This window comes from Poeciliopsis prolifica, unplaced genomic scaffold (assembly GCF_027474105.1).
Source record: "Poeciliopsis prolifica strain line A6 unplaced genomic scaffold, Auburn_PproV2 SCAFFOLD039, whole genome shotgun sequence".
Classification (NCBI taxonomy): Eukaryota; Metazoa; Chordata; class Actinopteri; order Cyprinodontiformes; family Poeciliidae; genus Poeciliopsis; species Poeciliopsis prolifica.
In genome coordinates this window covers 1,921,496-1,944,259 of record NW_026562414.1, presented here as the reverse complement: position 1 = coordinate 1,944,259, position 22,764 = coordinate 1,921,496, and the positions used below count along the sequence as shown (strand labels likewise).

The 22,764-nt window shown below is 38.8% G+C and overlaps 1 protein-coding gene across 3 annotated transcripts in view; it reads left to right on the top strand.

The window, feature by feature from the left end:
• The first annotated feature begins 11,192 nt into the window (after window positions 1-11,192).
• slc24a4b (solute carrier family 24 member 4b) overlaps window positions 11,193-22,764 on the top strand; it is a 33,420-nt gene continuing 21,848 nt past the window's right edge. Inside the window, exons 1-2 of one of the 3 annotated variants that reach the window (XM_055054324.1) lie at window positions 11,193-12,059; window positions 19,316-19,423. In XM_055054324.1, the coding sequence (XP_054910299.1) occupies window positions 11,897-12,059; window positions 19,316-19,423 (271 nt within the window). In that variant the 5' untranslated portion in view covers window positions 11,193-11,896. The remainder of the gene's footprint in view (window positions 12,060-19,315; window positions 19,424-22,764) is intronic. The other 2 variants (XM_055054323.1, XM_055054322.1) reach the window with 2 other exon arrangements.

The window sequence follows — 22,764 nt, the reverse complement described above, 5'->3', positions numbered from 1 at the left end:
AATATGAACTTGAATTCCCTGACTGTTGATGAAACGCCTCAGCGGTTTGTGTCTTATCTTCTAGAATGCACCTCGTCTGAGCCGCTGTGAGGTGTAACAGCTGTATATTAGAAAGTTGATTCGCTGAGGATGGAGGCTGGCTGGCGTGATGTGTCCTCTCCAGCAGCAGCAGCGGTGGTGGTACAGTGACTCGGCTGATTACCTTCGCAGCCTACTGTGAATCCCTGGAGTAGATCCTTACTGCGGGCAGCTGTGGAATACCTCTTTCATGGATACACCAAAACAAACCTCTTTCCTTCCCCCTCACCTCAGCCTCTCACATCATCACACACGCTTGGAACAGGATATGATAGCATATGAAGTAATCACAGGGATGGGGAGGGAGGGAAAGAGGGATGGGGCAGGAGTATACACATACCCACACACACTTGAGTAGTGAAAGGAATTGTATGGGAGTGTGTATGTGTGGTTGAATGAGTTAGGCTCAAGCACGGCTGACTGGATGACGTGCAGCCCTGGTTTTATACAGTTGCATAACGCACAGTTTTGCACTTTAGAAACATTAAAATTTAAATGCTCTTTTTTAATCCCCGGCTCGCTCAGAGACATACAACAAAAACTTTCATGTTTAGGAACGCACCCATGATGCTATTGTTTATTTGCCCCCACCACTCCCCTGAACCCAAGTAACCTGTGACAGACTGGAGCAGAGAGAGAGTGCAGATGAGGAGGAGCTCTTTGTGCCACAGAGCATGCCAGCCTCTGCCCAGTCACCGCTTTTCATTTTGATAATTGACCGCCAACGCCAGAAATGTCCATCAGCTAATCCTCTTAGCTTTCATAATGCTGACTCTGTCACAGAAGCCCCTGTTTTAATGTAACAAGCAGCTAAGCCCACAGCACAGGGCAGAAACGCCTTGGGGGCAAAGAGGCTGCTCTGCCCCCTGGAGGCCACCAAGAGACCCGCTTTCAGCTCCACAAGTGCGCTGACAATCTGTCGGACTGAGTCAAATCATGATTCTATAACCTGGCTCCAGGGAGAACATCACTGTGCCTTTCACACTGTACACGTTGGCACAAAGCTGCACTCAAACAGAAAGCATCTAGTTCCTGAATGTCCATTCATCTGTGCACGTTGGAGAATGAATGAAGTCAATCCCTTCATGAGTCGCACATCTCTCTTCTCTAAGCAGACCACTTAATACCACTGGCATCAGTGTGGAAATGTGAATAGGGGACAAACTCCCATAAAACCACACAGCTTTCAAACAAGACATAAGGCACAAAAATCCCCTGATGCGCTGCTCAAAAAATGAAGCTGTCACTTTGCCCAAATGGACATAATGAAGATTTTTTTTTAATTATTTTTGGGTTTATGACAATAAGCACGAGTCATAAATTAACAGCAACCCTTTGACGTTGTGAGAATTGAAAAATGTGCTTTCAATGAACTTAAAAAACCCAGCTTAGATTATTAAATACAAAACAGAAGTCTGTCTTTGAGAAGGATGTTCATAGAAATACATTCGTAAAAAAGATTTTCACAGAAAATCTGAATTAAGCCATTTTGGTTGTGATTCTCTTAAGCAAGTTGGTTTTAACACTTAGACATACAACAGGAATACTCATGAGAACAAATACACAAAGGCTTTCCAGATTATCTACAGCCCACAAAACGGCAGTTGCCATGTTGCCTCTTGATAAAACAATGGTCTTTGTTGGATGCATTCATGGCTTGAACTGATCCTGTCTGAGTCCCTTGCTGAGACATGTGCTTGTCTCAATGATTATGTGTATGTGGCTAGATATTTAGGACAGATCACATGAGACTGTTTTGCCCAGCCAAGGTACAAGCAGCACATTCTCTTCCTCTCAGAGCAAAACAAACCAGTCGGTCGTCAGTAACTTGAGGTGTTGCAAGCCATAGGATCAGGAAGCGCATTTTTTTGGACGAGGGCAGTGTCGGCCTCTTAGCAAGCTGCACACTGCCTGACGAGTGGTCACAGCCAGTCAGCAGAATGCAACCTGGTCAGCCTGCTCTTTCCACTCAGCACATCAGAGCAACCCGGCTTTATCTGATGTGACACACATGACACCACCTTGCGAGCTGCGAGGAGACCCTGCCGATGATTAATTCCAGCTCAGACACCGCAATGAAGATCAGCTTCCCCGTGTTTACCCCTGGAGACGCCTCGGCCAAACTCAGGACTCCAGCCTACTACTAAAGTCAGACTGTGAATCATTTGCACCGAGAGATGTGGATTCGAAAACAAGCACTGTCCAGAGCGAGGGGCGCAAATCCACAGAAGTGACTCAGCTCTGTAACAGTTTATCTGAAAGCAGCTTAGTTTAGATCCAATGCAATGGTTGTGGGCAAACACTGAATAGGTAAAGCTAAAACTTCCCTGGTTTCTTTAAATTGTAAAAGTGAAGTTTTATCCTGGATGTTTTAATCAGCTTATCCCAACATTTCCACAATTCTGTTGTCGAAATATGTCCAAAAAAATATTCATTCCTTTTCTGTCTTCTCTGTGGTGAACTTCAGTCTGAACTTGAATGTTCTTTGTTTTTGTCTGTCACATAACATCCCAGTGACATACACCATGTAGAGGTTTGTAGGTTTAAAAACACTTTTGTTAGATTTGAGTATAAAGCTTGTGATGGTGCTGGGGATCATTGTAGACAACAGTTCCTTTGCCAGTGACTTTGCTAACCCTTACTATGACATTGGTCCGAACAACCTGATCCTCGCCTCCTGGATGTAAAACGATCAACAGTCAATTCCCTTTCTCGTCACAACATGGAGAACATTGTGAGCGGCGCTGACTGAGAGCGCTGTTACATATGCGTTCAAAACAACCAGCAGCACAGAACTGCGCAATTTAACACACGGTAGCCTATGGGGTGTTATGAATGTCATGATCCAGGCCTAAACTGACTCGGACTTTCAGCTAATGATGTCATCATATGTCCTCCCCAGTGTGGAAGAAAAATAGCTTACATTTGCAAAACTATATGGAGAATGTTAGAGCTGCAGAAAAGATTAAAAATGCATGCAAAGCTTGCACTCACAAAAAGACGGATGAACTCAAAATTCAACTAAAAACTCTTTTTAAAAAGTCCCTCTCCATGCCTGCTTATGAATATTTAGACTTTGACATTAACAACTCCTACTCATCGCCCTCCTACACTGCAACTAAAACTTTTGTGTCCAATATGTAGCTGCACAGGGTGATGAAAATCACACAGCAGGGAAATCTACAGACCGTTCTGATTTTATTGCATGCCTCCTCCTACTTTAACTTCAAGAAATTGCTTTGTAAGAACTTACTTTCACTTGTCCTCTGTTTCAGAGAACAGCTTCTTACATTAATATAGACTTTGTGGCCTGTCTTTGCAGTACTGATCCTATCTTTTCAGAATGAATGGCCAGCGTGTTCTGAAGTGAGTCTGAATGGGGCTCTCCACTCTACATTTCCACAGGGAAAATGTTGCTCTTTGCCTGCCTACCCATCCCTTTCTGCCCTACAGAGAAAAGAATAATGAAGTTATTTATGTGCTGCTCATTACAAAAGGTTAAGTCTCTTTAAGATATAACCAGGATTTTTTTTTTCAGTCATATGGCCGATGCCTTAAGAATCACCGAATGACTTAATTCCTTTGTATAGCGAGTTGACGTTTGCTAAACTGAATAAAAGCGTTCAGAAAAACTGAAATGATGTCTGAAAGAATGAAGCTGATTACCTTAAAAGAAAACAGTTGATTGTATAAGGTAGTAGGACATTTCAGTTTGTTGTATAGATTTAAAAAAAAATTCAGTTTATCTAGGACAAAGACAAACTGTTAAAAGCTAAAATAATATTCCCTTCAGAGGTATTTGTTAGTTATGTTTGCTATTGTAGTAATGATATATAAATTGTTACATAACAGTAGCAATGGAAAGGGCTCGACAAAGGAAAGATCAACAGCCAGCGGTCATGCCATTTGATTGTTGAACTCAGTTTAAACCCAGAGTTTTATGTAGCACATAATAGTCTTCCTCAGAAGACGGAAAAGCCTCTGGAAGAAACTTCCAAAAACCAAGATATATTTATTTGGGAAGTCCTTTTTTATAATCTGAATAAGTTGTTAAGAGCTAACTATATGCTAACTGTGTCAACTGGAAGTTATTATACCTGCATGCTAACTGCCCTAATTATTAGCTAGTTGCAACTTAATTGGTGAGTGGAACATTTATTTAGTAAATTCAAACTATATACTAACTGCTCTAAGCATTGATCAGCTGCAAGCTACTTCCTAGCTTGGCAAGTTATTTTATTGAATGTAATGTACATGGTTACAGGCCTGTCTGTTATATATTCATCCTAATGTAATTGCTAGCTGGGAAAGTTCTTTAATTAAATCCAAGCTTGATGTTAAGTGTGCCAGCTATATGCTAATTGCAAGCTTGTCAAATCCTTTAGGTTTTTTCTTTTATCTCTGGTTAGACCCAAAGTTCTTTGTGGCTTATTATAGTCGTCCCCAGAAGACAAAGAATCCATTAATTGAGCCATACACAATGGGATTCATTTGTGATACCCAAGGACTAAAAAAACTTTGGGATTTTGTTAATCACCACATGATTAACAAAATCATGTGGTGATTCTGCTACAGAATTACTTTCTCAAAAAAAGAATAAAATAAAATGAAAATAAATAAATTAAAAAATCTAATGAAAGGTTTTCTTCAGTATTAAAAAATAAGTCAGAAGCCACCTACTGCACTCTATTTCAATGCCCATTATGTGTTATGTAACAGATTTTTCAAGAGCTAAAGCAACTCAGTAGGCATGAAAATCACATAAACGATCAATTTGCTGCCTTGCAAGCATTTGACACTGCATTGCATACATTAAAAAGCAGTGCACATTGAGGGTTGTCTGTCTTGCCTCATATCAGCAATGAGAAGGTTGAGTTTTCATGTTTTGACAGATGAAGAGGGCAATAGAGAGATAACTGTTGCATCCAACAGTACACAGACAAAACTGACTGTTGCTCGATTCTCCCCTGTTTACTCTTCACATCTGAGCAGGCATACAAATAAACCTGAGGAGGTGCCGTGAAATGCCCAACACTCATGATGAATATTACATTTTTTCTGCAGCTGACTGAGACACTTTTACAAGGAGGAACATTTTTCTTTTCTTTTTAAAATTTTTTATCTTGCTATAAGAAAAAAGAAATCTACATTGTTTAAATAAAAAAGGCTTCTTTTTGCAGGCTTGAATAGCTACCTGTTTTAATCCAAAATTAGCTTTTTTGGTACATCTTTCTTTTTTGGGGGTTTGTTTGGGTTTTTTTGCCCCATAAAAAAGTAAGCGAGCAGACTGACAGAAACGAGGTCAGTCGAAATATTAAACTTGATTATTTATGTCAGCCACACAGCTATAACTACACATTCTCTCACAACACCACTGAAAAAGTACGATACTACTTGAATACGTACAGTACAAGTGTCGGAGCATCTACTTATCCTTCATGATATTACTGGCTTTGTGTAACATATTTTTCTTGATTTATGGATTTAATTTGATCAAAAGTAGTTTTGTTTGATGGTAAACAAAACTAGTTCCTCTTATTTCAATAGCTTAACTCTTGAAAGGTTTACAGCAGTGGGTCCCATAGTTGGGAATGGAAGCCAAGTAGGGGTGGGGTTTTAATATCCTCTTTAAAAAAAAAAAGTTTAAAAAAAGGGAAATAATAAAGCATGTGCTTTTAGGGATGTTATAAAACATCTAAAACACCACTCATACAAATACAAAATAGGAAAAAATTGGTGGTTGATGCTGATTTTGGTATCATTGTTGAACTAACTTTGTTGAATACTTAATGGAAAGGCTCATGAGCCTCTTATTGTTATTTTGATTCAGAAGCTAAGAAGTTGGAGTTCCACTGGCTTAGAGAAAATAGGAAGAAAATTGTCAGAATGTTGTTGTTGAGAAAATATTCTCTGCAAGATATGTGCAAACGAAGCAACTTCTTCGTTTGCACAGAGGTTTTATTAAATGCTAAGAAGCAAGGGAATTATTTCAAACTCACTAACAAATGAAATGCATGTAGCACACTGATTCACAATGCCTTATTGTCAAAATATCTCCACAACAGCAAAAAACAACAGTCGCTTATTAAGACTGGAACATAATCAGTGCAAACCAGCGAATAAACAAGATGAATCATCCCAGCAAAAAATGTTGCTGGAGCTGAAGTGAGCAGTTCTGAGTCAAATGGCAATTGTTGTGTGACTATCATTGTCAAGTACTTCACCTCTAGTCATTAGTCATTGCACTTTAAGTATATGACACATGTCTTGACATTTATATCAAAACAACACATTAACATCACTCCAGCTGTTCTTGCGACATCTCTAAAGATCCATTTATTATCTCTTCTGCAGATCAGTGGCTGTTTTTTTCAGACCCACTGTACACACAGAAAGACGTGCAAGTTTGACTAAGGCAGAGAGTCTAAAGCAGTGGTTAAATCTCTGTAAGCAGGCCCTGGCACTTCTCCCCAACTGGCTTCCCTACTGTGCGGACAGGGGCCTGCAGGAGACTAATCTCTTGGTACTGGAACGAGTCACACATGTTGTATATGTGTGGAAACGGAAGACCCAGTCTGCTAAAGACAAGTCCTGGCGACGAATTTAGAAAGCGCTGACTAATGACCTGCAAGGCCTTCCATGTTCACCCCTCAGACAGCCTCTTGGATGCTTCTTGGAAATGACGGTTAATGATTTTGGAGAGCTGCCTTGCACTGTACTGACAAGGACAGTCCTGATCTTATGTAACTCTGTTCCGGAGAAGATTGTAAAGGTTTTGATCCTTTCAATTTAGTTTTTGCTTAAGCGATCAGCAGTGTTTGTGGTGTGGAGTTGACGTTAACATAACCAATCCATGCATGGATCAATATAAGCAGAGATGACTGCAGAAGTTTCCCTGCATGCTGTGCTGGCAAAGCTGGAGGCAGCAGAAGACCTCTGTGCATACATGAAGCACAAGAAGCCTCACAGCCCTTCACTTGTGTGTTTTTAAATGTATGACTGTGTTGTGCTCAAGTGGTAAAGGACTATCTTAAAATTTACATAATGCAGATAAATATTACCCTCATTAGGCTTGTTCTTGCCAGATGAGTCTACAGGCAGCAGGTTAGCTTAGTTCAGCATGAGGGAAACGTACACCCCCTGAAAGAAAGTTGTCTTTTGACCCTTATTAGATTTAATTAAACTTGGAAAACAAGTTAACATGTTAATTAGTGGGCTTAACACAAAGTGCTTGTAGGTAAAGTTTATTTATTTGTGTTGCCCATGAGCAACTTCAGACTTGGTGTTTGCCACTACTTTAAGAATTAAATAAGCCGATGTCTCAGCAAGCTCTCAGCAGAACTGGAAATAAGCATATTTTCCACATGGCATAGTATGCTCTACTTGAAGTTATTAAATGCTTCCCTGTGGGAATGGGCTCCTTTTTTGAGGAGAACCTGATAATTATGGCAATAATGGACAGCTGAGTTAAATGTACATAACTATTAACGAGAAAGTTGTTTCCAGTTATTTTTAGGCACAGTCTATTGCGAGTCTTAAACCTCTCTATAAATTCCTTAATGCTTTACTCTGAATGTTGACTACTCACTAGATTCCAAAAAGAAGCCTGATTGCTTTGTTTAGTAAAACCCTGCAATTCAAGCTTATGCCGTCCAACACCACATAACAGTTCCCCCTCACCATTTGCATTTGGCTCACTGGACTCTGCAGAGTCCTCAGCTTGACTGTATTGGTGACACACTTGAGAGAGTGCCAACTACTAAACAGTAGTACAGTAGTCGGGGGGGTAGCATTGATGCCAAATTGAACTTGAATTTGCTTCAGCAGCTTTTCATCACCCATTTTTCTTTTGCCCAATTTTTTTTTTTTTACCTGAGCATAATGACATTGTGCAGAATATAATGGTACCTCACTGCAGCTAAAATAAATTTTATGCACATAAAATGGCTTTATTGTTATGTTTTTAACCGATGAATACAAAACAAAGTGGCTTAAGATCCAATTAAAACAGACTTATTTCCAATGTTTCTTTTATATTTGAGTCCCTTGAGTTTAAGATTTCAATATTTATAATAGAAAGGTGCGACAGATGGATAGTTGGATTTGGGCCTTTGCAACTACATGGCCAGTGGTCTACTATGTTATTGTGGAGAACTTGATCCAAAAAGCCCGATTTACCTTTCCATCTGTAATCTAGCGGCTGAAATGCGCTTCCTCTATAGAGGGGCCAAACTCAGACATAAAGATAAGTTGAAGCGCCCCTACTTCTCTGCATCAAAAATGAGTGGTAGTTCTCAAGGATGCCTCTTGGGCGTCTCCCCTGGGAGGTTTTCCGATCATGTCTCTCTGATAGGATGCCCAGCTGGAAACTTTAAACTTACTGGATGTACTGTATCCTATCTGGCAAGGGAATACCTCGCCATTCCTCAGAATTATATGAGGAGAGTGGCTGGACAGAAAGACGTCTGGGTTTTCCTATTCTGGATCTTTTACATCTGCAACCTGGTCTTGGGTAGGTGCAAGCCAACAAGCATGCTCTAAAAGACTCTTGAAAGCAAAAGAAAAAAAGGGATGACTCAGGTCTTCTTTGCAGAGTGGCAAATGTGATAAAAATTCATATCAAACAGTCAATAGGCTTATTTACTGAATATTGAAATGCATCTTTTTCTTACTGAAAGTATTAACATATTCACTGACTGCAGCTAGTCTATAGCTTCTTGCAGTGACTCCATTGCAATATTAATTTTTTGCATGCTCACTTCCAGTACATCTCTCCATATAGACCAATTTTCTGAAAAGCAACTAGAATAAGACCTTTTTATCACAGCAGTTAAAACCTTGAGGCCATTAAAAAAAAAAAAAAAATATATATATATATATATATATATATATATATATATATATATATATATATATATACAATCTCCTTTTAGATTTGTAGAGTAATGGAAGCACTGATGCTTCTGAGCTAGAGGATCTATCGCCTCAATTATTCAGCTTTATATCAAAACGGGGTTTGCAGATGACTTACGGGCCAGTTATTAAAAGAGGATATGCTCAGGACCCAGAAAGATATTGGATTTGGTTTCATAATGCAGGTGTAAAGAGATACGGATGATTTTGTCATTAGCAGCACTGCGAAGCTCCAGCAGTGTGAAAGATCACCATGTTCTGGGCTGATCAATGGCGAGCAGCATGGTGCTTTCATTGCAGACAAGCGAGAGCTGAATTTGTAAAAACTTTTTCTGAACAGCTAGTTTTTAAAGGAGAGTTAAAAGAGTCGAGTCTGAACACAGATAATCTCACTCTCCAAAGTCCGAGGTTGTGGCCATCTTGCATTAAAGCTCACCATCACTGGCAATCTCCCACATGTCTGCATTCTGTGAGGTGGTTGCTCATGCAGTTTGAAAATAACAAACATTAACTTCAGTTGTGTAGTGCATTTGATCATGTTCAGTTTAAAATATGAACCATATGAATTATTCAACCCTAGGTTATTGTAAGAGCAGAGATTAATTAAAACAGAGGAACGGATTGATTTTGTTTGAATTTCCCATAAATTAAAAATAATTTTAAACATGTTTTTACCAAACTCATAAGGCAATATTGGTCATTTTTACGAGTACTTCCTTAATTCACTCTGGAAATATTTGACTGAAAACCAGAAACCACGTGTATGACAGAGATTCTTCATAAAAAAGTTTTAGATTTAGACACTGAAGCTCACATTCTTAATGTGTTTTTGTTTTGTTTTTCGTTTTGCATTACAACCGACTTTGGAGGGTTAAAAACTGAGGACAGAAAGAGGGGCCTGCCCATGGTGTTATTTATACAAGAACCAGCACTTCTCATCAGTTCCCCTAGTACCTCTAATCTCTTGTTTTATAATGTTAATGCTTTATAAATATGGCATTCTGCATTTAACATAATCTGTGTTTCAGTTAATGTGTGATTCACCAATGAATTAAAGCTGTATCACAGAACATATAAAACTTTCAAATGTGATAACTAACTTGACAAAAAGTCTTAAATAAGCAGACATTGAAATTTAGAGCTCATTTAAAATCATTTATTTAAAGTATGTAAATCTTTTAAGGTTTTAAGATCTTACTATGGCAAATGCTTCTACTATGCATATTGTTTGGCATCTGTCTTTGCAATCTTTGTGCTATTTCAACATTTCAAATACTAAAGCATTCAATGAAATATAATTTTAAAACAATTAATTCATACAGAAATGCATGGAGTAAGATTTCAAATAGCTGTAAAGTTTTTCAGCACTTAAGAATAACACAGGGGGAAAAGACTGATCATAAATTACTGATCTATACTGACATTGTATCATAAATGAGAGAATAAGTCCAGACAAATACTTTAATGGTTAAATAAAGAGGAAACATAATTATTTCTAATCCATAATCTTTAAGATATGAAGGTTTATATGCACTTTCAGTATATCCTTTGAGAATATGATTTCTCTTGAGATCTCTTGGTCAGCCGGGGGGATTTAAGCCTTGGATGTTTTTTTGAGTCACCTCCAGATCTGATAATGAGGGAAGAAATAAATAAGACAAATTGAAACCTTAATGAAGTCCATGAGGCTTTCTTCTTGATGAAATAATGCTGTTTTTTTATTGCGAATACAAGCACAGGCGACCAGCAATCGAATCAAGTTGGAGGGATTTTATCCTGTTTATCTCATTAAGGGGATCTGAAGCTTATTTGCTTAATCTATAAAAGTAATCCTGAAAATATAGTTCCCCCCGACCCCCCTGATTACCTATGAAAAGTAAAAAAGAAGTGGATGAATGAACAGATGAAGTATAAATTCTAAATAACCTTGATGCTTTCAATTTGAAGGACTAAAATCTGACTCCTACAGGAAATAAATTCTAATAAGATTAGAGATGGTTTATAGTTTTTGAAAAGAAGTGCAGCAGTTGAGTTGCTCAGCAACATACACTGTAAATAAAACCTTTGGTGATGGTTCGTAATTCACATTCTGTCAAAAAATTAAGAAGAGAGCTGGTATGCCATCTTCTGTAACACTTTACTTTTCAATCACATGAAAAATGATGCTGTTATTGTAAGAATATCCAAATATTCCTGAGCTGGCTCTCCAGTTTCTGGGAATCCTAGCAGGCGCTTGTCCTTAGCAGCCGCAAAGTTCGCTTGTACTTAAGTCGTGCTTTGCTCGGTCGGCTCTCATCACCCACCCGGTTGTTCTGCACAGAGAGGGAGTTCATTCGCAGGGAGGGGTGGAGGCGCACGGCACGACTGCTGCCCGATTTGAACAATTATCCCTGATGAGCGCAGATTGGTTTCACTTAATAGGCGCAGGTGCGGAGGATTTGTGATGCGGCGCAGCTGAGCGTTTTTCCAGGTTTGTGACTGAGCACTGGCGCATCTTATGTTGAACATTAACTCTTCAGCGGACACGGACTTTATTTTTTCCCCCCTCCTTCGGGACAGGATGCGTGCCACAAAATGACATCCCGTCCAATCTGGCAGACTCGAGCCGAATTCAGGAGCATCGCTGAATAAATTTGGACCCCCGCTGATACATTTGACCGCGCTGTCATTGCCCTGTGAAGCCTAAAAGGCTCTTCTAAAGCTGCGGGGGGAGGAAGGAAAAAAAAAAAAAAAAAAAACAACTATTCGCTTCAGTACTCTTAGGTCTGCGCACTTGGACGACTTGAAATGAGGACCACATCCCGGCTGTACTCCGTGTGAAGAGACAAGCCGGGCGGCAGCTTTCCCTTCGGCTCTCAAGGACGCGCCAGAAAAAAGTGGCCCCCGGCCGAGCGAGCTGCGGAGCATGGAGCGGGACGACTCCGAAACCGTGTGCCCGTCCAAAAAGACGATAATCGCGAAGATCTTCAAAGTTCGCAAGCGGAGGGAGATGCTGTTCGTTCAGGTCTGCTTCATCTGCAGTGTCCTCTTCGTGGCATGGAGCATGTCGGCACTGTTAACTAAGACAGGTGAGTGTGTGTGGGTGACAAGAGGGGGGGATGCACCGGGGGCGAAAGAGGAGCATCAGACATCTGCAGAGTGATCATGCTTGGCTGTATCATAGTCGTTCATAAAAATGTGTCATTTTGCTTTAATTTCAAGGGCAAATGATGAAAAAGATTCATTTCCCCCTTTAGGAACACTCTGTCCAACCTGTGCATGCAGTTCATCTAGATGACGTTTCATTCAAATAACTGTTTAGAGTTTCTGAAGCTGCACATGCTGTCAGCTCTCAGCTTTTTAATGAAAGTACATTCTGTGTGCCGCAGTGTGCGCGGCGGCACGTTTTTAAACCGAGAGGCACGTTTGTAATTCCAGCATGCTCCTCATCCACGTGAAGATGTTATTTTTTTACTTAAAATATTAATCTGCTGTTTGGCCTTTTTTTCTTTCTTTCTTTCTTTCTTTCTTTCTTTCTTTTTTTTGTCTTGCCTTTTTCTTTAATGCGTACCAGAATGTACCGTTTCCAGGCGCGTCATCTGTGGAGCGTCAAGATCATGGTTAATGCTGGCATCATCGCGTCTGGCCCGGGGCTTCACACAGACACACGCACATTTTGCACACACTCGTTCACGAAGATGATCGTGCTCCTTTTGCTTCCGCATGCTGATTTTTACGCAGAGGCCACCGACGATCACTGGGATGAGGGGAAAGGAGGGAGGGACGTAGAGAAGGGCTTTGCGATTTCTTAGGATTTTTTTTTCTCCTTCATTGGCGAGCACACTGAGGAAAAAGATTCCGACGGCGGTAGTGATGATCATGTCTCGTGTGTGCGCGAGCGCAACCCAAACATGCCCTCTCGTGTACAGGAACTCTCGCGGCAGGCTCGTGCAGAGCATCCCACTCAGCCCTCACGCGGTTATGTAATCTGATGGTCAACCTTGACATTTTTTGCTGGTGAAGAATGAGACGCTACTGGGATTAAAGGTTAACTGCACAATAGCCATCCCTCGGGAAATTGATCGGATAGTCTCCTGGATTTGTGGCAGGAATTTTGACAGCAATCGATTCATTTGCATTTTTGTTGTAGCCTACTTGTGGTTTTGATGAGGATATCTAGCAGTAGCTGTCTTACTTTAGGGAAACTTTCCAGATATGATTAACTTCTCATTCTCCCAAATGCTCTCAGGTCCCTCAGAGTAATGGGGGCCTGACTCTGAGGCCCCCATGACCATTTATAGCATATATTATAGTTAAAATATGCTTTTTTTAAATAAGCTTTTGTCCTACTTCTTAGCATGAAAATATCTTATCTGAAGACCAGTACATGCTAAATGGACTTCATATTACTCTAGGTGTTCACTATTTAAAACATATTTGATTTTCTGAGGATTTTCTATGTGTATCCTGCATTTAAGTGAAACCTTAAGAATTAAAAAAAAAATGTAGCATCCTAGTTACAAGTGTGAATATCCTTTGCATAAACCTGTAGGTTATTTATATATTGCATAAACAAAAAGGTTTGCAAAACTACCTTTTCAATAAAATCCAACATTGTCTTTGGAGTATAACCTCTATTGCCTAGAACCAGAGCTTCTGAAAAGTGATCATCTTGTACATTTATCAGTAATTAAACCTTAGCTTGTATTTAACACAGAGGGTATTGTTTACCTAATGGTTTGTGACCTCAATAAACCACCTGCATTCTGGATAAATTTGATCTAAAAGGGACAATTGAAAGACAAAATCTCCCTAAATTATTGGCTTCAATACCAGATTTTCTACAAGAGCAAGACTCTCCAAAAGAACACCTATTGTGGTGCCTGGTGTTGGCAGTATTATGATCTGAGGAACTAAATTAAGTTAATTAAATTGTGTGAACAGTTCCAGCCAGTTGGCTACAACAAAAATACAAATAAATCGATTGCTGTCAAAATTCCTGCCACAAATCCAGGAGACTATCCGATCAATTTCCAGAGGGATGGCTATTGTGCAGTTAACCTTTAATCCCAGTAGCGTCTCATTCTTCACCAGTAAAAAATGTCAGATTTTTTTTCTTTTTTTCCACTGTGATGCAGCGAGTAATGGCATGTATCTAAATCAGCAAAGAATGAATATAATATTTGAAGTTATAAAATGGTCCAGCAAGAGTTAAAACTAAATCTTGCTGGAAAAACCAGCATAGACATATTTTGGGGTGCTGAATTGAATCATTTAAATGTGGAAACTTGTGAATTATTGTGGCTCTTTATTCATTGAATTTCCTCAAATTTGCTTTTAGAGGTAAACTGGACAGGTCACATTTAGGTATTTGCTCACATGGCTTTATTTAGTTTCTTTTGCAGATTAGAAAAATCGCGATGTATTGAAAGGGGCATGTACATTTGAGGGCTACTAACCCAATGTTAAAACAAAGGCCACTTTGAAGTTTAAGAACCTCTGAAACTATAAAATTACAAGTACAGAAATAAAATCTTGAGTGATGTAAATTTTTGTTCTGGGCCTTGTCAAATGTGAGATTTATTTGGACTATTTCTGCATTATCACAGAGCAATAAATTCACCTGACTGTTTTGAATGTGCCTCCTTTGTGTTGATGGTCTGATTGTTTTCATGTATAGTTCCATCTCAACCTTACACAAACATGCAGTGAATAAATCGATTTTCAATCATTATTTGCACCAAAACACGTTTTCACCGAGGCACTTTATTTGAAATTTTAAATAGACACTTTTGATTGTGTACAAGATAGACCAACAAATATTGCAGTAAGCATATTGCGAGGAAACGCAAAGAAGAATTTTCCCAGGGCTCTGTAATAATAGAATCCAGAGGCGGCGAAGAATAAATGTTCTGGGTTGGTGGTGTATTGTTAGAGCTCTCAGCAAGAGACTGTTAATCGGTTATGCTCGTAAATGTCCTTGACAAAACACTTAGATTTGTATCAAAATAGCACTAACAAATAGGTTCTTAACAACTCTTGATGGGTCAACAATGCTTAAGACTGACAATTTTGTTTTGGTTGCAGTATAGAAAATGTTTTTACCCATATCTGTGATCTGGTTAGAAAGGGCATCTGATGGTCCTGTCTCATCAGGAGACATGTCTGTTTAAAGCTGTGGATCATTCACATAACTGTGGAAACTTGGGATTTCAAGGGTGGCATGTATAAATTAAGAGTGGAACATGGACTTGAGCCTTGGGGGAACACCAAGGCTTTTGTTTATAGCTCAAAGATGTAACTGCAATGCCTTTAAAAAATAGAACTTGCTGTTTAGGACACTAGATGAGAAGTTCAGGTGCGTTCTGTTGGTCCTTTACTGCTCAGCACTTCTGGGCGGAAGGCATTCAAACACTTGGTATACCTCATTGAAGACCTTTAAGGGATTACAACAAGTTTTTTGTTAATTACACTAGAAACAAGAGGCTTAAAAGATTATTCTGAAATTATATTATGGATTATAATAGAATAAATCCCCTATGGTTCATTCTAGAAGCCATTGTTGAGGCCCTATGTTTTCATTTGATCTTCTGACCCAGGACCACCTGGGTTTGGGATGGCACAAAGGTATAGAGCTCACCATGGTGGGAGGCTACCAGTGTCAAAGTTGTACCAATGTTTTAAAACCAGTTTCTATTTTACCATTTTTTTTATAGTAATGTTTTATTGAGATAGCATTTATGAAAGGGGGATTGTTTTCTTACTGTTTGAGACATAGTTGAGCAGTAGCTACTGCACACTCCCATGATTAAAAACAGCTCCTAAACGTTTCCCATTTTCTGCCACCAAAAACAGAAACTCCCTACGTAAGCTAAAGGTGATCACTACTTAATTTTTAATGAAACTTTGCTTTTCTTAGACAACGCAAACATCCTTAGATTAGATTTATTGGCAAGCATCTAACACACAAAAAAATCTAATATTTCCTTGGTCCCTACTTGTGACTGGTGGCAAACGATTTGCCGATCGGCCCAGATGGAAAGGAGGTGCTGTACTGCCTCTGGGTTGGATCTTCGTGAAGCAGGGGTGGGGCTCAACATGCTATCACTCCCGCTGATCGCCCCGTGCATATGCACATGTAGCAGACCTGCTACCTAGCAGGAACAGGTGTGTTGAGCAGCAGGGCATTGCTCTGACAGGCTGCTGTGACAAGTTGACTGTGTAATTGAGGAAAAAATTATGATAGCAAAAAATGAGGTGTGCTTGTTCACATCATGTGACTTCTGATGGATGGTTGACCTTGGTTTATCTACCTCCTGGGCTTCTCTGTCATAGCGAGAGGATGTTATTAAACTATTACTGCCTGCGTCTGATGTTCAGTGGTGTCAACTGCAGGCAAATTTTCTGATTTCTCAAGGTAGGCTTGGACTACTGAATATTTTTTTGCATGGCAGTCTTTGGTCATTTTAGGTTTGCACTCTATGAACATGTGTCACACAATGGAGATGCTTATGGTGTATCCCACAGGGCCCTCCATGTTGGTTGACCTCACTTTTTGTTGAAACTTTTTCTAGAATACATTTATTCAGTGGGGTGGGGGAATCCCATGGTAAAAATGTTAAAGTTGGGTAAATTTTCCCTTGGTCTTATTACATTTTAAGTAGTGGATTTTGTCTGTATCGGCCATATTGTATCGGCCATACTGTATCGGCTTTATTACTCTTATCCTCCCAACTCCCCTCGCAAAGGCTTTACATTATTTAAAGAGGGGGGAGGCCTCAGTTTTTGGGCCTCGCATATTGTAACTCCCATATAGTTACTATTGCCTGGTTTAAAGTGTGCATGATCATGATTCAGTGAATATAAATAAACAAAAACACTGTCTGTAGAGATTTGGTGTTGCATAAGGCAGCAATGTCACACAACTGGCTGCAGCTCGTATTATAGCACCGACACCCTCTCAGTCTGCCCAGAGGTGCCGACAGAATCACATCTTTAAATGAATGCAACTTGGTGGTAAACTGGACAGCTCAAACTGTCACCCTGTGTTGACTCTTTAAGTGGAAATGTCACAGTTGTGAGCATGTGGTTTCACAAGTAAGTGGTATGGAAAACTGCAATTTGATTAACTGTTTTACTACACTTAAAATGACTGTGTATATCTAATCCAGTTTTCTAATGTCACACGTCGGCCACGTTTATTATAAACAAGATATGAGCATAAGCAAGATATGAAATTAGATGGCGCTTGAACATCTGATCAAGAGGGGGGAGGCCAGAGATGTCAGACCAGTCAAATGACTTGCCTGGTGAAAATGGTTTAAACTGATAGCTGGAGGGTTTGGTCTTGGAAAGCAACAAATTGTGCGAAGCGGTAGCGTCTCATCTGTAATTTGATTTTAGTTGCTGCTGATCCTGTGGCTTCTGAAATACTTCTGGATTGGTCTGAGTCTAGAAAAAAAAAAACTTTGTGGCAAGCTGAGTGCTGTTGTCCTTGTCTGATGCCTGGAAAAGAGGATTTAATTCTACAATACTAAAGTTTTTTTTTTTTTTTTTTATTTTTTTTTTTTTAACTACACTTTTGAGACTGAGTTGCAACTCAAGCAGAATTTGATTTGGGAGACAAACGATTAAACAGAAACCCCTTGTATAATTGATTTCTGGTATGTTTTAACCAATGAGCCAAAGAATACAAAATCAAATGTATAGTGAAACTTGGATATTAGGTACTCACAAAAAAAAAAACTACCAGTCTTGACAAAAGTCTAATCAATTTTGTTCATTAAAAATCACTAAAAGAATCATTAAAAGAATTGATACAGAAAATCTAATGATTCAAAAGTTGTAGAGGACAGGAAATTGGGTCTAATCTGCTGATGCCCATTGATTGATAATTTACCAATAAACAAAGAAAATCCCAACGGATGAACATATGGGAATGGAAGCTCTTTAGGAACCATACAATTTAAAATTGTATGGTCAGTTGTATTTAGGTTATTTGACAATGTGTTATTATTTAACATTTATTTTAAACATAAGAATACCTTCCAAGGCTGCAAATCACCATAGAATCCACTGGCCTTCAGAAGAGGGAGAAAGTCTGATTCTTTAGCTTCTATTTTTTCATCAGTTCCAATTTATCAAATAACATAATTAATCCTTTTAGTGTCAATCAAACAATATCTGTTCAAATATCCATAACTGTAAAACTGGATGTGACTTGATGTATACTAAACATTTACGTGTCTTGACATGCTCTGCAGTTTTATGTAGGGTGTGCCGTATCCTCTGTAAGTTGATATGTGATTTATTCTCCTTTTGTTGGTACACCATTTTGTGGCCATCTTGGATATTCTGACTTCTTGCATAACAAAATGGCATTTTAGTATGTTACTCATCATTTATCATACAAAAGATACGTTTTTCTGAACTTATTTGTGCAGTTGTACATATGTGCAGCTTCCTTTCAACCATCAGGATACTTAATTTGTGAAAAGAAATATTTTTTGCAGAATTCAGATGGTTACACCATTGGATTATCTTTTGTGACCAACCAGAAGATTTTGGGGAAAAATGGTATTGGTTGCAGGCAATGTTGAGCAATAAAATTTGTAGACATAATGTGTAATCTTGTTTTTAAAAATGGAATTTATGCAATTTAGCTTGGAGCTGGAAATGGCTACATGCATTATGTGTATTGGATAATTTTTGTTTAATAATCCATGAGTTGAAGCTAGACAGAAGCAGCAAGATTGATTGGCGAAGCTCTGCATGAATTAAACACTGCTTTATTGTCTATATTCCCCTGTGAGCAGTACAAATGTGCATACAGCATCACCGTTTCATCATCCTGTCCCCCAGTCCAGCATTGGCTTTGCATCACAGCGTTTTATGAAAATTGCGACTTTAAAGTGATGCTCCGTGCGTTTGAACGACTTTACATAATAGGTTTGAGGTCTTTTTTTTTTCTCCCCCTCTTGTCCTCATTAGAGGCTTAAAAGCAGTTTTATTTAAAAAAAAAAATAGAACCTCCACCCCTAAAACATAATGGCACAGCTGTATTTTGATGTCATGTTGGAGCTGGATAAAATTTCACATCTACATAAATGAGAACTTTTAAAGGATTAAGTAAAAGTAAACCTTGGTTGGATTAATGAGCATGATCATGGATTCCTGCACATAAAATATGCAGGAATCATAAAACATCAGCTTTGTTCATTATTGTTTGCAGAATTGAGTTAAGGTTTGTTTAAAACTACATGTTTTAAATGTATGACATGCTGCAAGAATTGAATGTGTATCTGCTACTGTTGGCTAATCGGTTCTTTGTTTTTTTTCCTCTCAGGGCATGGGATGATTGTGGCGGGCCATCCGGACCTTGAACACTGGGGTAGAAGACTAATGGCTTCCAGATCTGAAAATGACACCGAGCCAAAGAACTGTTCAGAGCCAGGTATGTTCTTAAAGCTTAAAACTTCTGAAGTTTTTATGTTTTTTTTTTCTCCTTTGGTTGCAATTTGTTTCTCAGCAGCAAGGCATTCTGGGATATGTCTATTTCAGAATAAGATGGTACTATAGAAATTATCCTTCTGTCTCAAAAATACATGAACTTCATTTGGCTACATTTCTGCTAAAGGTGAAAACAGATCAAGCTTGATGGACAAAGTGACTGCATAATGCTGGTCCTGTGGACTGGTTTATGGAGATCCCATGTTTCTTCAGGCTTGCTTGCTCTGAAACCATAATCATATATTGTAAGCACAGATAAGGATGGATGTATAACTTTATCACCCCCCTTTAATCTTTATTCTAATCTAAACAAGAATATATTTTTCTCTTTTTCATCTTTTTCTCCATGTGCACAGTAGATTTAGTCTGATAGTATAGATAATGCCGATTTTCGATTTTATACTTCCAGTGACTCATAATTTTGTTCGAACAAAGTTGACATTTTCAAATGGAAATGAGGTTTCGAAGGTGACCTGTATTTGGGTGTCAATGCTACTAAAATGGGCACGAGAACTCAATTAATAAGCACTTTTGATCCTCATGTTTATTTTGTCTGACTACAGCTAGAGTTGTGAAATCACTAAATATCTGAATCGCTGTTGGACATTTCTTAACTTTTCATAAATGAGATGAAAACAAGAACTCGAATGTGTGGAAATCGCTCTGAAATTGTGTACTTTACTGCATGCTGACCTTGCGTAGCACAAGAACTGTTTAAACATACAGTATGTTTCCTAATTGGGACTCAAACATGGCTAGAATTTTCTCCTTTTCATTTTAACCATAAGTTTGTGGATTTTCTTGGTCACTTGGATCGGCTCAGTCTGGCAAACTTCTGTTTTCCTCAAACCCTGAGTCACATGTGCTCCATGACCCTGCGTGACTCGGTAGAAAGGGAATGGCAAAGCTGCCAGGCCTTGAAGTTAAGTCCCAGCAAACTACTTATTTTATGAAGATTTCTATAAATAACACCCCTCACAGGCTGAAAAGGATTTGGAGGTGACTGTGAAATAACCTTCAGTATAATGAAAGACCTCTTTTATTACAGATAAATTAAAATCCACAGGATGATTATTCTGCATGATGCATCTCAACAGGTACTTGTGTCGACCTGCGACGTTGATGAGCATGTGATGGAACGCTCTGGGTCATGGATAGTTTTAGAAGCAATTTCAAATGTTTCATTTACTCACTTGAAGTTTACCAGGTTATTACTTCATTACTGTTCATTGGAGGCAGGACACTGAAGGGATTATAGAAATGTTTCCTGCTGCTGATGTGTGACAGAGCAAAAATGGAATTTCTTTTTCACCATTAAACAATACAAGTGTTTTGTTTTTCCTTTTTTTCCTTTGAGGCTGTATGGGCTGAAAATTTTAATCACAAGACTCTGAAGTTTTCCGCACATTGACTTTCCCCACTCCTTAGCACAAGGGGCACCGGATGGGCAGACATTCCTCAAATTTCTCCTTTCATCCCACCGCTGCCCTGCTTTGTGGGTTTATAGCTGGTCATATGACTTTATTCCTGTCTCGTGAATAATCCTGTAAAAGTTGCAGTAAAATTAAAATACAACCACCTTAGCCAGACTTTTCTTATTTGTACAGTTGCGTGAAAACAAGACATGCATTTTCATCTGGTGTTGTGCCATCAATCTGTTCTTGTGTTCATGTATTTGCCCTTAACTGTTTATACAACAATCAATTTTGGGAAAATGCAGTCGATGTATAAATCTACAGGCAATCGATATTCATCCAACGGAAAATATGCTTTCATTTTTCCTTGTGGTAATGGCCACAAAAGAAGCTGAATGGATGAAGATCATTTCTAAAGCTCTTCACCATAATGGAAATGAGGGCATGTTTGTAATGCATGCAGATGTTTTAAAGACTTGGCTGCTTGTTTATAACATTCTATGCGCAAATTGATGTTCATAATTTTTACTTGAGTATAAAATATAATGTTGATGGTTCACTGACATTGTCGCAATTGAGGATTGAAGATGCAATATTTAGGCAGTTTTCCAACCTTCAGTTTTTTGCATGCATGCAACGGCAGCTTCACTTCTGGTATTGTAGCAACTTAAATCCTCACCATAGTAGTTTTTATTTTTGCCCTGAGTCAGATGAGGTCACACTGAGATCTGCTACTGTAAAAATGGTTTGCTTAGAACTAAGGCGAAAAAGGTTGGCGTCAACATCTTAAACTACACGATCTTGGCACCCAGCGAGCCATTACTAAAACTGCCTTCTTTAATTTGAGTTTTCCAGAAAGGATGTCAACATTTCAAAAATGAGCATATTTCAAGAATGGGTTAAAAAGGCCAAAAAATGGAATAAGGCAACATTGCCGTTTTGGTGAAGTCTGGTCTGGTTCATTATTTGCCAGATTGAATTATCCTAAGCTTGATACAAATTGACATTCTGTTGTCTAATATGAACTCAGGAAAAGTCCAAAAACACGAAATGGTAAGCCCAAAGTGACCAGCAGCTGCCAAAATGCTATGTTGTAGCAGTCTGAAAGTTTCAACATGTTTTCATTATGTTCCTGTGTTTTTTGACTATGCATATATAAGTGCGTTACTGAACAGTGCTGCACCATGTTATGTAAATATTGTAGAATTTTGAGTATTAGTCTTTCTACTTGAGCTCTATCCTGAACATTGGGCCAGATAACGAGTGATTTATTAGTGATGGAGGGGAAAAGTATAACATTGGTTAGCTCAACACTGACCCCTTTATCTTTCAAATTAACCGGTTTTGTAATGAATCTCTGGTTTCATCCATGCAAATAATCAATCTATTCCAACCAAGGGGAGAGTAATGTTTTTGTTGACGCTTTTTTTTTGTCCCAGATGTGTTGTGCATCTTAAACTCACTATAATTAGGCATTGGTTTTAAGACTTGCATAGACTTCCCAGAGCTATCTTAGGTTTCAGCCACTTCCTCATTGTTATTTCTGATCAGCAGGGGAGCGTTTTCTGGGGTTCCTGGTGTGCTAATGTTTTTTTTTTTTCTTCCTATTCCTAAGACTTGGGCTGCTAAGGCAGCCATTTATTGTAAGTGCCTCTTTATATAGGTCACTGAGTAATCACTCCTGGAAAACAAAGTGCTATACTAACTGCTTTTTGGGCTCTTGCTTTATAAGTGCATGCTTCCACAGACCTGTCGGATTGAAATGATTACATCGTAAGTTTCTCCAAGCCAGAGGTTGGGATGATTGTAAACCATAGAAGCCTGGCTAACTTCCTATGAGAAACAATCAATAATTGATGTCCTTTTTAAA